Consider the following 14607-nt stretch of genomic DNA (forward strand, 5'->3'; position numbering starts at 1 on the left):
TGAAAAATCCTGTATTTCAAGGAAGTAAATGTATCTTAATATTTTTTTGGGGAGGTTAAATGAGAAATTAAAACAGAGCCATTGCAATAACTTGTTTGTATAAGGATGCTAATGTCATTGCAACATTTTCTTAAAGGATGCCAGACAATTATATGTAGAATATAAAGAAACAAAAATGAAGGAGAAAGAAGATGCCCTGGCTAAGGCTGAACTTGAAACACTTCAGAGTGAGTTTTTACCACTGTCTTAATAAACAAAGATATAATATAATCTACCTACTCAGCGAGATGTATGTGAACAAATGTTTTTATAATCTTCTACAATATGTGCTTTATATATTTCTGTACTGCTGTTAAATTTAAATGGGATTTTAATTTTGTGACTGTAATTTCACAGTATACTGCTGGCTTGCTTCTGTAGAAGCATAAACTCAGTTTATAGTTAGGTAGTATCCAGAAGAGCATGCTTTGCTAGAAATGTTGCTTTACAGGAGAGGGAAATCTCAAAAGCATAGATCTTGAAATAGGGAGAAGTGACCTCTGCTTTTTCAGCATTATAACATTTTTTTTTTTTCTGTAAATAACCATTTAAAATAATTTTTTTGGACTTCTTTTATATAAATTCAGTTTATTTTCATTACAAATAAAAAGTGAAGATAATTTGAATTTCCAGATGCATGGGTGCGGTCTTAGGAGAGAGATTCTTGCTGCTGTTGAAATAAATGTCTTAAAAGTCTTTGTACTTTCATAGAAGACCAGAGAAGGCAATTAGCATTTCCCATTATGAAGTATTCAGAATAATTATATGTGACTTCCTTTTCTTCCTTCAGTTATTTCCTTTAGACAGTGATTAAACCTGCTTTCTTCTGAGGACAATTTTAAAAGATTTTTGTTTGTGTTTTTATGTGCTTGCTTTATTTTCTGTACTTAAGTGCATGCTTTTAAGTTCTTCTATTCTGACAAGTGCACTGAGTCCTCTATAATAATTTACTAGCTTTGAGTACACATAAGCCTTTGGGCACTTAAAATACAGCTGCATTATTTATATTTTCAAAATAGCTTGATTCTATAAAACCAGAAACAAGATCGAGCTTCAGCAATAATTCCTAACTCAACTGTAGCTAAAACTTTGTTGTTGTTGTTGTTGTTTTTAAGAAAACAGGTAATATTTAGCATCCCATTGAACACTGTGGACCCTAGTCAATCTAGCAGGATAGTGCATTTAGTGCTTGCTGGGGAGGTCTGCAGCTATGTTTGAGATACCGATCAAAAAATGGGCCCTTGAAATGGGTCTTGACTTCAGTTATGCTAAAAATTTGTTAAATTGCCAGATAGTGATGTTTTGCATTGTTCAGCATAAATAGGACACGTTCTTCATTTAAGTTCATTAGCTATTTTGTGTATATTGTTTTAAAAGGATGAATTTTGAAAACAGAAGTGCAGATGGAATTGTGAGTTCATTAAAATTGTACTCTTTGTGCTCCTGTGTTTCACTATTGCCATTTATGAACTTTTCAGTGTTTCTTCTCTGTACAGATCTGCCAGGTGTCATGTGAGGGTTACTGCTTTTATCTCCTCTTCTGTGGGCCTCTGCCATACTCTCACTGAGAGGTGCAGGTTTGGTGCCCTTGCCCGTTCCAGGTCTGCCATGAGTTGTTGCAGAAGCACTACCCTGTCCTCTGTCACACCAGGGTGTCACCTGGCATCCGACCCCTCTGTCTGTAAGGAGACCTGATGTCACACATCTGGAGCAGGAGGAGAGATTAGTACTCACCACCTGTAATTAGTGGAGTTTGAAATAGGGCATGGAATTAATTTGGTCAACTATAGCAGTGCTATTGCTGGGTAACAGAATGAGCCATCAGTTGCTTTTTCTAGAAGAAATGATATTTACAAGAGAAAAAAAAGAGATGCATCTATGTTACTGTAGGGGAAAAACTGAGCAAATGTTTTTTTTCCAGAAGCCTGCATGCAAAGCATCTGCTAACACTGTTTATTTCATTATATTGTTCTTCATTGTCCTCTTTGGAATAGCATAACAAGGTTGTAAATCATCAAATGTGCATTTGGTGATCACTTGTCCCCATTCTTAATTTTAGAGGCAGTCCATGGAGTGTGAGTTCCTAATAACAGTTCCATCTATCTAATTGAGTAAATGCATCTCATGCAGATTAGCAATAGCTAATACTTTACAGTGCTTGTTTTTTCATGACCTAATTGCTAGTTTACCTCCATGTCTGTCTGCTTTCCTACTGAAAATGTTCAGTCATCTGTAGGCACCTTGAACTAAAACCAGAGAAGGGTATCAGAGGAGGAAAACATAATTTGCCAAGAGAAAGAGGATGATACTGAGATGTCATTAAAGTACCATATTTGGGAAGGAGGGTGGAAAAAGTATTTTCTTGGTATATCAAAACTGTGCATAATTCTGACTTAGTTTGTCAGTGCTTTGCGCTATTTATCACTTCTCAGTCCATTCAAAATACTCATTTCTCCTGCATATAGCAGCTTCACAATTTACCCTGCAGAATAAAGCAACTGATAGTACAGACTTTATTCCTAGAAAATATATGGTTTTTTGTGTGCAATTACGGATATCTTTGTTTTAGCCACCAAAATAGAAATGCTTTGCATTACCTTTTTTTTGTCCTTTTTATATTTGGATACCAGAACACATTATTCCTCTTAAAATGAAAGTACTTTAATTGATATAACTGTCACCTTTTCCAGTACTGTCACAGTTGCATATAATCTCTGCATCTGGCAATGATAGTCTTGTTTTTTGTAGTCATGGGATGTGAAATAGAATAAGTATTCTGGACAAGATACCCAGCCAGCATATAGGTAGACAAATGCAGTGGGTGAGCAATTGACTGATGGGTTGGACTCAGAGGGTTCTAATAAATGGGTTACATCAGGCTGGTAGCCAGTCAGTAGTGGGATTCTGCAGGGCTCCATTCTGGGACTAGTTCTCCTTAAGGTTTTCATCAGTGTTTTGGATGCAGGACTTTGGAATGCATACTAAGGCAGCTTGCAAATGATGCTAAATTGAGAGGATCTGAGCTGCCTTGATTTGTTCAGCCCAGAGAAGAGGAAGCCTTGTCGTGGCCTACAGCTCTGCACGAGGGGATTTGTTTAAATAATTAATTTTAGTGTTATATAGTTGTATCTTAATTTCAGTGTGGATTTCTCTAGCTTTCGCGTTTTTATTATTAGCATTTTTCCATGTTTAGAATAAGAACTTGACTGTATCTACAAATTTTCTTTATATGAAAGCATTTCTTTAGCCCTTAATTACTGCGGCTTTTCGGTACTAAATTGTTTTTTCAGTATAGCTGCAGATATTGTACCCTGGCTTTTTACATAGTGTTCTAATATTTGCCATCTTCTGATTATAAAATCATGTTTCTAGTGTTATCAGTGTTCTGTTTACAGAATCACAGATTGCATTAGCTCCACAGCTCTGATAGCTCGTTTCTGATCACTTGTGCTACCGTAACTTTAAGCTCTTACATCAAAGGCTCCCTGCACACACTGCATTTAAGTGCAGATATGGCCTAAGGTCCTAAGCTGTGTAATTTATTTTATTGGTGATCCGAAATGCTTTTGATTTGAATAATCCCAGACTGTCAGCCAGTCCATGTTCCTAAATCTTACTGCAGTTTCCTCTTCACTGTGAACGATTTTGCCCGTTTACGTAATCCAGCAATATACCAAAGGCGACTTTTCATTTATTTCCAAATAATTGATGAACATGTTGAATTATTGTGTTTAGTATTGATCCCTGCCAAAATGCAGTAAGTTGCTGACAGGAGGTTTGGAGAAAATTATTTCATATAATGCATGGGGTTTTTTGTTAGTGTGGGTGTGAATGTTCTGATCACTTAATTGTTACCTCTGAAGCCTATTTATGGCAAACTAAGTATCATTTGTTTTACTGACTGTTTTTGCAGGCCTTCTAAAGGGATTCTGAACTTGCAGCTTAGGTGCTTTTTGCAGTTGTATCAGCTAGTCAGTGTGATGCCTCTTCCTGCAAAACTTCCTTCAGACTTTACAAAAAAATAAATGTTCATCTTAATAGATAATTTTATGAGGTTTGCTTAAAAGAGGCTCATGTTTCATTTTTTGTTTGTTCCAAGGCAGATTAATCAGTTCTTAAATATTAGATTCTTAGCCTAGCCTTTTCTTGTTATTGGATGAGGTATTTGAGGAGAGCAAGAAGCATGGGGAACAGTGAATGTTCAGAAGAGAATGTGAAAGGCATCAAGCCTTTTTGGGCATTTTTGTGAAGTTGAGGATATATTCATCACTAAGGAAGCTTTTAGTCTCTTTGCTCAAAAATAAGCTGACTTCTCCGTCTCTGTGCAGCACGTGTATTTATGTGACTCTGATGCATTCATGTAATCCCATTGATTTTATTATGAAAACAAAAATGTGTATTTTTTTAACAGAAGTATTTGCCCCATAATTTCAATATTGAATTTATTTGCTCAGTTTTTTTCAGTAGACAGCCTAAACTTTAGGCCAACAATTTTTTTGGACTTATGGATCTGTTGTAGTACATCTGACTGTGTTGCTGTACATGGCAATTTTTTTGTGTCATGTTTAAGCAAATTTTAATGCTTTAAGTGCTTGTTTGTCTTTTATAGTTAGGTTGGTAAGTGTTGAAAGAGATCGTGTTGCAGTATCTCAGTGACATGCCACAACAATGCTTGCTGTCTGTGTTTGGTTTTGCTCATCAACACATGGGATAACAGTCAATATCCTGCTTTCTATGATTTTCAAGACATTGGTGTCTTTTTTTTAGCGTGTGTTTCTTGATGCTGAAATGGAAGCTTACAGGCCTTGCTGAGAGAGGGAACTTCAGCTTCATGTCTCACACGCAGAAGTTCAGCACTATTTTCTCCCCTTTCTTCTTTCCTATATGTAGTAGTCTTTTTTCTTTGAAGGTTTTTAATGCTCTTAGAATTCTTTAGAAGTTCCATCATCTGACAGGTAAAATTAGAATATAGTTTTCCAAAAACTTTAAAAATACAGTTTCGTGCTACTTTTCATTAAAAAGGTGCTATTATTACATGGTGCTCTCAGTCGAAAATGCTAGGTGATTCTTTGTTGTCTGAAAATGACAGCTGATAGATTCTAAAGCAAATCAACATTAGCCAGATAGTATTAATTCTGCCATTGATACAGTAAAATTAATGTGTTAACGAGGCAGAAGGACTAACAAATCCAAATTATCTGCAAGTCATTCATCAGACTTCAACACCTGAATCGTTATGCCGTAAACCAACAGAACATTTAGCCAGTTCTGTAATAGTGGTGAAGGCCTTTAGAAGCAGTGAGTACTGTACAGGTAAAACAGTTAGCTAATGGTTATGTGTTAAGGATCTCATTGATAGGTGTCTTGTACACTGTTTAAACATAGCAGACAATTGTATCTCTTTTTGTTAACTATAAAATGCACAGTAAAATTTAATCTTCTAGAGAATAACTTTATAGTTGTATTGGCGGAAAATATGGAAACTTAATATCCTTGTGGTATGAATTCAGCAAATGAGAAATTAATTTTTCCTACTGCAGAATGACCAGTAGTGTATAGAAGTCAGTTCTTAGAATACAGCAATCAAACAGTCTCCATGGTGCTTATGATATTGGATTATCCATTTATTTTTTGCTGCTACCTTTTTTAATTCTACCTGATAAACTAGAAGAGGTAGTACACTGTATCTTTACAATTAAAATATATAATATTCACAGAATATAGCAGTGAGAGTAAGATATTCGTTTACCCTGTTGAGCTTTAAATCTTGTTCTGATTTCACCCAGACCATCCATCTCCACTGCATTTAGTCATGTGAGCACCAGTAACTCTGGTCATAATTCAGGTCCACTGGATATTGTTTCCCACAAGGGACATAGGGGTCTTATCAGGCCTGATAGCTGCATGTTCTAAACCCAGCACCACTAGGAAATGGCTATATTAAGGGAATACTTGTGTTTCAAGATTTGTATCGCATCTGAAGATACTAGTTGTGGCAGCAGCACCAGGCCCGATTGTCCATCAGGCCTTAGCTGATACAGTATTTAGCTCTCTAGGCTCATTTAATACATAGAAAGCGCAAGCCTTATTCTTTTTAGAGAAAAGCAGCAAGTCAGGTCAGGAGTATCTTTTGGTCTTCCAGCTGAAGAACTGATAACGAAAAGATAGCATAGAAACAGATTTTCCCCCTCTGTGTCTGATGTGACTTCTGATGTTTGGCAGAATTAAATTTCATCAACCTGTTCTCCTTTCTCCACTTAAAAGAAGCACAGTGCTCTGTTGCCTTAAGTTGAAGCTTAGTACTGTGCATCATTACTTCTGAACAGCATTCTTTAGAAGTGTGCATAAACCAAGTTTTTGCCAGCAATACTTGAAGCCCATTGCCATTCCAGCAGAAGTCTTGATGTGCCATTATTTTCCCATCTTAAATACTCCTCGTCTATCTTCAAACAGTAAATATTCGCCTGGCTTCGAAAATTCGAGGTTGAAACTTTTCAGTGAGTTTTGGGGAGTGCTGTGTCAAAGGTGCTGTGACTTCAGTCCTGTTTATTTTTTTAATTTCAGTGTGTATGACAGCCATTGCAGAATGTAAAGGATATGCTGAACTCCTTCATCTTTCAGTATCTGCATAGGAGAAAACGGAGACAGGTTTTTTAATTCTAGTTGTGTGCTTGTTTGAGAATATGCAGCCATCTTCTCTAGATGAGATTTCTCTTTCCTTTTGTAGTTAAAAACAGAAGGATGTCTTATCTGCTTCATGTCTTCTTCTCTCATTCATCTGCCTGAAGAAGGCCCACATGCTGGCTTTAATGATGGATTTTAAAGTGGGATGCAATGCCCTCTGGACATAATGTTACAGAATTACTTCTACAAGTAAAGAAGGAGCATAGGTAATCTATTTAGAGACTGGGCTCTAAATTTTGATGTTAAAGTTAGATATATTCAGGCGTTAGCTATTTGCATCTTTTGAGAGTGAAAATTTGCAAACAGTAACTTATGAGGTGCAAAATACATGAAAAATCAACTGTATCAGTGTGTTCACAGTTATGTAATTCCACATGACCACTTGTGGTTTTGCAGGGTCGAAATACAGTGATAGAATCTGTCATTTAAGGTAACTCCATAAAATATTTTTGTTGATGTATTTGCAGTGAATAGTTTGTGAAGTCGTTGTTACCTGTCCTTGTAAATCTGAGCACCGACTTCAGAAGCTACTACATGTAGCGGCTTTGGAGAAAAATGAGATAACAATTGATTTATATGACTTGGTTGTAAAATAAATAAATAAATAAATAATCTTTTGAAATAGGCAAAAAATATTGCACCAGTATTGTTGAGACTATTCATGCTCAGTCATTGTTTTTGTAAGTATTTGATTCCCAGGAATGTGTTTGAAACACATGAAACACATCCCCAGTGCTGTCCTTGTATACATGAGTGTTAAGAAGAGGAATTCTCTGTCGCTGTCTGTAGGGGAGCAGTTGTCCTCTTTAGGAATTCTTTTTGAAAAGATGCTCATGAAAAGCAGATTTTGTTTTTATCTGCCTGGGAAAAGATTGGGATATGGTTGCAGAGGCAGGTAGATGTATGCTGATCTTGTGGCTCCCTGCTACTGAGAAGTGTGGTTCTCCTCTTTCTTGCCCACCATCTTTAACTAGCTTGGCTATTTTCTTTTTGTTTAAATGTGAATGTGAATTCCTACTAGATTTGTGAATTGAATTTATTAAATGTTTGAATGGTTGTCAAAGCAGGAAAAAAAAAAGAGCACACAGGCATGCAGTAGGGAGCGGAAAGATGGAAGCAGCTCAGGACTGCTAAAACTGGAGATGGGAATAAGAAAAGGGGAAAAAAGAGCAAACACTTAGATATATCTAAGGCTTCTGGGTGCTTCTGGGTGCTCTAGCTTCTTTTTCTTTCTGATCCTCTTCTTTTATTTCCTAGAGTTCTGACAATTTTCAGTCAATCTTGAGGCTTTCTTTCATGTAGATCATAGTGTAGTACATCTGTTTTCAGTTATTGGATTTTAGATTGCTCTTGTTGTCCCTCCTTCCTTGGTGTCCCTTGGTTTGCTAATCTCAAATACTTCAAATACTATTTGAAGGACAGTGAGAAGCAGAAAAGAGTTGTCAGTTTGGGAAATGAGGTGCAACATCTAAATATTCTTAAAGGTGTGAAAACAAACTTATTCGTAGTTAGTGAAATCTGAGAACAGTGAAGCTATCTATTGGCTTAGAAGCTTTTACACCACACAGCTAACCACAAAGGAATGCAGAACTGTCTAAAACTCACTTTTCTGCCTTTGCTGTTCTTGTTTTAAAGTTTGCAAGACTTTGGAGATCTTGTAACTACTCCCTGTGCTTTTGCTTCTACTAATCTTAATTGTCAGATGTTGTAGTAGTGACAGGAGCTAGCTGTGTTTTTGAGGCATTCTACATTTGGCACTCTTTAAGTCCTAGCTGTAGGTAGAAGAGGTGCTAAGTATATGCATTGTTATTTAAAGCAATAAAACAAAACAAAAAGCAAATAAAATGATTATGCAGTTTTCTAAGTTATCTATTCCACAAAGAAACTGAAGACAGTTCCAAAATGAAAACTGAATATAGCATTCAGAGTTGAGGAGCTAAGCCTGCTTCAGAATTATACTTCTCTGCAGTATTTGAAGCATTACTTTTTCTTTTTTCTTTTCTGTTTCTGTATAGAGGAGAAGAAGCCTAAAGTCAAGAAACCAAAATCTGAATTCCCTGTATACAGTGTTCTGGAATCAAGTGCTTATGTACCATCCTATGACCATGGAGCTTCTATAGAAGAGATTGAGGAACAGATGGATGACTGGTTGGGAAACAGGAACAGAACACACAAAAAGAAGGCAAGTACAAAATCTTTAATATAGTTATATATTTCAAATGTTTTCATTTGCTTACCTCTTAAGAAAATGGGATGTTTTAGGTGCAACCATGTTTGTATATAGGTAAAGTCTAGAGAAATTTTAGTTGTTGGATAGAGATATGTTCAGTGTAATTTGTGTAATGACACTGAAAATGTTAAAATAAGAGGTAGTTGATTAAATCATATGAAAGCTCTCTATGGCTTCTAATATAAATACTCTTCTCCTTCTCTAGAAATTAGTAGAACATATTGTTGTCAAGGTACCTGAGGCTTGTTTGTCTCTCTTAATTGCAGTTAATAACATTTTATTTTCCAGAACTGATTCTTCTATGTTTTTTTTTAAAAAAAAGGTTTTATTATGTTCTTAATATCCGTGTGCATCACTTTTTGACTATGAAACTCCTTATGTATTTTGTATATTTGGTCTGACTTACAATATGATGTGTGCCTATTGTTAAGCTTCTTCCTGTTAGAGGTCGGGGTTCTTACTGGCAGTTACTGTAACAAACTTCTGGTAAATTTTATTAAAACATACTGGCTCGAGAATGTGTAGTTTTCATCTTAGTACTGAGTTATGCAGATGACAGGAAAGAAGATGTTGTAAATTGATCTCCTTACTTGAAAATCTGCCTTGCCTGACAGACTGAGGTGAGAAGGATTGTATTCAGGGTGAAGTTAGGGCAACATGTTGGCTTCAGTGTCAAAACAGTGAAAGAAGTTCCTGCTGTTGTCTGTTTACTGTGTGCTGAAGATTTTCTTATTCTTTGATTTTTTTTCAAGCCTGTGAAAAACACTCTCTGTTTTTAGGCAGACATGAATTTTTTTACTAAAATAATTTACATTTTGCATGTCAAATTTAATCATCTTCCAGTAATGTATTCCTAGGCTTCATGACTTTTCAGTTGCTGAGTTTCTTGCTGTGTGTTTTTGTGCCTATTAATTCTCTTTTTCTATCTTATTTATGTATATAATATGTGTGTGTATATATATAAAAATATATATATACATACACATATTATGTTCTCTTTTGTATTTCTGTAACAATTTTTTTTCCTCAGAAAGCTCAGCTTTTGACTTCTGTGTAAAGAATTGAAACTCTGAATCCTTACACACTGGAGCATAGTCATATCCAGTTTCTCTAAGCAAGAACTCCTGTCCTTAATTCTGAGATAAGCTGACTGGGAGTTAGGAGCTGATGTTTACAGACATTGCTTTGTGCACCTTAATGCAAGCAGATTTTGTGGCTGGAGTCTTTCCTTGGATTTCCATGGAAGTCTTTCTTTGGATTTTCACTGAATGAGACTGAGCCTATTCCATCTATAAGTTTGCACCTTTAACACAGAGTGAGTAGAAGTTGTGTCTTCAGAGACACTGCTAAAGGAACAAAAGTTGTATGTTCATCCTTTCAGACATAAGAGTCAAAGAAATGAAAATATCTTGAAAAACTCCTACTAGAACGTAAGTAACTTGTTTTTCTACGTTCATTTGTGGAGGTTCAGTGCTAAAGCTGATAAAGTTGACTCAGGAGCTTACTTCTAGAATTGCGTTCTGTTGCAAATGGGGTTAAAATTTTGGGGACTGTTGGGCAATTTGAAGGTATACTGTGTAGGTAAGGTATTTGGCCTGAGCAAGCTGTGATGAGGTGTGCTTGACAGCTAACAGCTAAACTCAATGCAGCATTTGATATAATAATACTGAAAAGCAGATCCATGAAATGTCCAAAGAATTGGAGAATGTTCACTGGCTGTAGTGGATTGCAGGAGCCGTTTGCATATCAATATAAGGATGTTAGTGTCATTTTATTTGTAATAAGCTCGCTGGGAAACTGACTGTAGCACAGGTGAATTGTTTCTGACTGTCATTCAGTGGATTTTCTGTTTTGGAAGATACGTTTTCTTCTGCTACACATCACGGATGTGAACATGAAGAGCTTCCCCCTCCTACCTCCTTCTATCACTTCTTTCATAAACATATAACAAAGTGTGCGTAACGTCGGTGTCTAAGTTTTGCTTGTCTTAGGAATAAGTTTTTCTTCCATAAAATGTTTGGCCATCAGACTTTTTCTTGGCATCATCGTGCTTCATTCATATGAAAGCTTGCTGGGTTTGTGGGGCTTTTTTTCCTTACGTTGGCTTGAGGATGTGCACTGTGTAAAGTACGCGAGGCCAGGGAGCAGTTACCCATGTGAAAAGATCCAGCTGGCCTGATAAAGTAGTACTCTATTATGTCATCCGTCCATAAGCAGTGCTTTGGAGTTGTTGTCCCTGATGTTCCTATCCAGGTCTAGGTGATTATGTCTGGCTTTACATTGTCCGTGAGCTTCTTTGCTCTGTTGTCATTGGTTTGTTAGAAGAGTTATTCCTTTGTTTGGAAAGTACTGTATCGTGCCAAATGCCCAGTTTGAAAACCTGTGTCTGCACTCTTTGGAAAACTAGGTTTGTGAATTTAGATGCATTGAAGCTGTGTAATAGGAAAAATTAGATATTTATTGTTCTTTCTTCAGCAGTAGTCTGGATTTTTCTCTGACGTACTCATTTAAGAATGAATGAACAGGAAGAAAAAGATTAGCAATAAGAATCAATTTTGAAAATAATTTACTAGTGTATAGTAGGAAAGGTTGAATAGGTTGGGTTTTAGCCCTGAAAAGCTAAGCTAAGTAACTCTTCTTCCAGTCCATTCCAGGCTGTTCTAGGCAGAATGGTAATCGCATCCTGTTACTTACAGCCTTTCACAAATATATATATAAAGAAAGATTTATTTGAAACAAAAAAATTTACATTCAAATTTGGAAGCGCATGTAGGGGGAGAAGTGTAACTACAGCATGTTTACCTTCACCACGTTTGAAACCTTTTTTTGATTGCCTGACCTATTCCTGAACTTCTTCTGTTAAGAGTAGTGCAAGCAGACTCGACTGTAGTGGAGAGCGTGGAAATGGTGCAGTGAGACTCCTGAGACTTCTTCTATATGAGAATTCGTGTTGTTAGCTAGCATTAAGTTGCAAATTCATGTAACTGCGTTTACACTATTCGTGCAAACTGCGTGACTCAAAGCTGGGAGGAATTGCTAAAAGCTCATTCTCATGCCAGTGGCAAATTCTTTCTGTACTTTTAAGAGTTTTATTCCTATAGCTATTTTCTTTGGTTGCTGGTTGTTAATACTTCCAGATTAGATCTTCTTTCAAGTTATTAAGAGCATATAAGTAGCTAAATTTACTTCTTAGCTTCTGATTTTTATTTATCTGTCACCCAAAAAGGACTAGAGTAAGTATTCTGTGCATGCTTGGTAAGAGTTAAGGAAAATGAAAAGTTTCACCAGGGCTTCCTTCTTGGTTGTGTTATTTTGTTGGCCTCCAGGTATCGTTAAGTATTGCATTACTTTGTAGCTGTTTAACCCTTCATTTTCCTCTGGAGCAACCTGTGAAGTAGAGATGGAATTAAAAAGAGCATCTGGTTATGTTACATTTGAACTTGTTCTGTCCTTTCTGCACGTTTGTGCAAAAATATATGTATTTATCACTTCTGGACTCATTTTATTGATGAATCATTTCAAAATAATTTCTCTCCAAGTGGGATTTCTCTCTAATCTTCATTCTGATCAGATTTTACATGATTTGTGATGCACGTTTTCATGAGAGTCCATTGTCTATGTGAGTAATGTGTTGATGCTGCAGGAAAATCTTGGCCCTTGAGAAATCAGTGGAGGTTTATCATGGTCCTGAGTGGGGCCAGGATTATAATTCCTTTTGGTTTACACATTCCTCATCCTCTCCCGCTGGAATCTACTCTTTATTCATCTCTGAAGATAGGTTTCCTAGTTCTTCCTCAGTGAGGGATGAATACTTTTGACCTTTTGATATTTGCTTGCTCTGTTAAGGGGAAATAAAGGTGGAGAAAGACAGTGCCTGATCCCTTCCAGCTGGGCCAGATGTATCGATTAAAAAATCATGTTTCTCATTATTTTTGTTTTTCATGTAATCCTGCAGCACTTCTTGGCATTTGGGTTTTTTTGATATTGCTGGAACACCTGGCTTGATTTTACTAAAGTAAGAATAGTAACAACTATTTTTGTGCACAAAGATGGGAAGCTTAGATAACGTACATCTCCTGCATTTTCCATACTTTCAGACTCTTTCTGGTTAAAATGCTCTTAGTACTTTTATTTCCTATGGACCATTCATGCATTGTACTTCATAGATGGGGTGCTGATAACGGGATGTCAAAAGTTTTACTTGAAAGCTGACTGTGGATCAGTGCTATAAAATAACCAAACTTTACCTGCATGACGTAGATCTCTCTGCTTCATAACTTTGTAAGGCAAAATGCTGTGCAAATGCTGAATTATTATTCTGTTAGCTTTAAGACTATGGGTTTGACAATTAAATTTTAGTCATTTTATAGCCTTGCGCATTGCGTAATTGCCAGCCAGCCTGCCACCTGCTCTCTTCTGCCTTGAATCTTCCCACATCTGTGCTGCTTTGAAATCTGAGTATGCTTTTTCTTTAGTAGCAAATAACATGGTGCTTGTTCTAATCAGACATCATATGATGGATTACCTGAATACAGTTTCCAGGCTTTTAAAAAATGTTAATGCCTTAAGTAAGTAGTTTGTATCTTAGCAGGATTAAGGTGCTGCGTAAACCAGATGTTTTAATAAGTTGGTCTTCTAGGGAAAGGGTTATACTGTTTTTGTGTGCTACCTGAGGTCATCTAGTTTTGAAATACTCAGGTGTTTTTTTTTTTTCTAAGCAGTGAAACATATGTAGTATGTGGTAAGCATGTTTGTATTCTAACTCCCTTTTATTCATGGGACAGATAAATGTGAGCAAGTGGCAGTCTGAGGTTGCTCCTGGTGTCCTGCTGGTGTGCCTCGACCCTGACCCAGAGAGATTGCTGTAGGTTGAGAAAGTAAATCACTCTGTATGCCCATTGAATTTAAGCCTCTATATTGAGACTGCCAGCAACCATACCTGTTAGTGTCAGTTATGATGCTATTCACTAGAAGCTAGTCTGAGCTCATAATACATTTTAACCTGAACTCCAAACTCTCATCAAATGGTGATGACTTTGAGTCACTATTGATCTGGGCCATATCGAATTTAGTGACCCTGAGGTGAAAATCCCAGTATTCTATTACCAAACCCTTAAGCAATGTAGTTTCACTGAAAAGATAACTTCATTAAAAAAAGAAAAAAAAGAAAAATCTGCATTAGCACAGTACTGAAAGTGTTAAGTCAGAAGACTCTAGGCTTTTCTGTAGTTTATTGTGCTTTGTGTTACTGCAGAGGAAGCAGACTTAGCCTGAGTAGAATACTGTTTTTTACATTTTAGAATAACTCTTCAGTGCCTGTCCTATAGGTAACTCCTGCAATTTTCATATTTACTTTAGACCTAATGAAATGGCTACTTGTGTCCTACATACACATGCTGCTGAACGTAGCTATTTATGCCTACCTATAGAACATTTACTCAGGCTCTTGCCTGAGCCCTGGGAACAAGTGCAGAACCAAATGTTCATCTTTTTTCTGTGGAGCAGAAAGCTACCAGTGAGACATTCATGGTAACAACTGAGATGGTGAGGAGAAGGCACTCTTCTGTTACTGTGTCTGCAAAGTAGGTGATAGGACTTTATTTACCAGTGCAGTAGATGATCGCCTCAATTATTCAAAAATGGTATGTTTTATT

The 14607-nt window shown here is 36.6% G+C and overlaps 1 protein-coding gene across 1 annotated transcript in view; it reads left to right on the forward strand.

Moving 5' to 3' along the window:
- Positions 1-14607, forward strand: part of DNAJC1 (DnaJ heat shock protein family (Hsp40) member C1) — a 94026-nt gene that overhangs the window by 51872 nt on the left and 27547 nt on the right. The window contains exons 7-8 of the mRNA XM_085227290.1: positions 137-227; positions 8739-8905. Coding sequence (XP_085083416.1) covers positions 137-227; positions 8739-8905 — 258 coding nt within the window. The remainder of the gene's footprint in view (positions 1-136; positions 228-8738; positions 8906-14607) is intronic.

Source organism: Meleagris gallopavo, chromosome 6 (assembly GCF_905368555.1).
Source record: "Meleagris gallopavo chromosome 6, MGAL_WU_HG_1.1, whole genome shotgun sequence".
In the NCBI taxonomy this organism is placed as follows: Eukaryota; Metazoa; Chordata; class Aves; order Galliformes; family Phasianidae; genus Meleagris; species Meleagris gallopavo.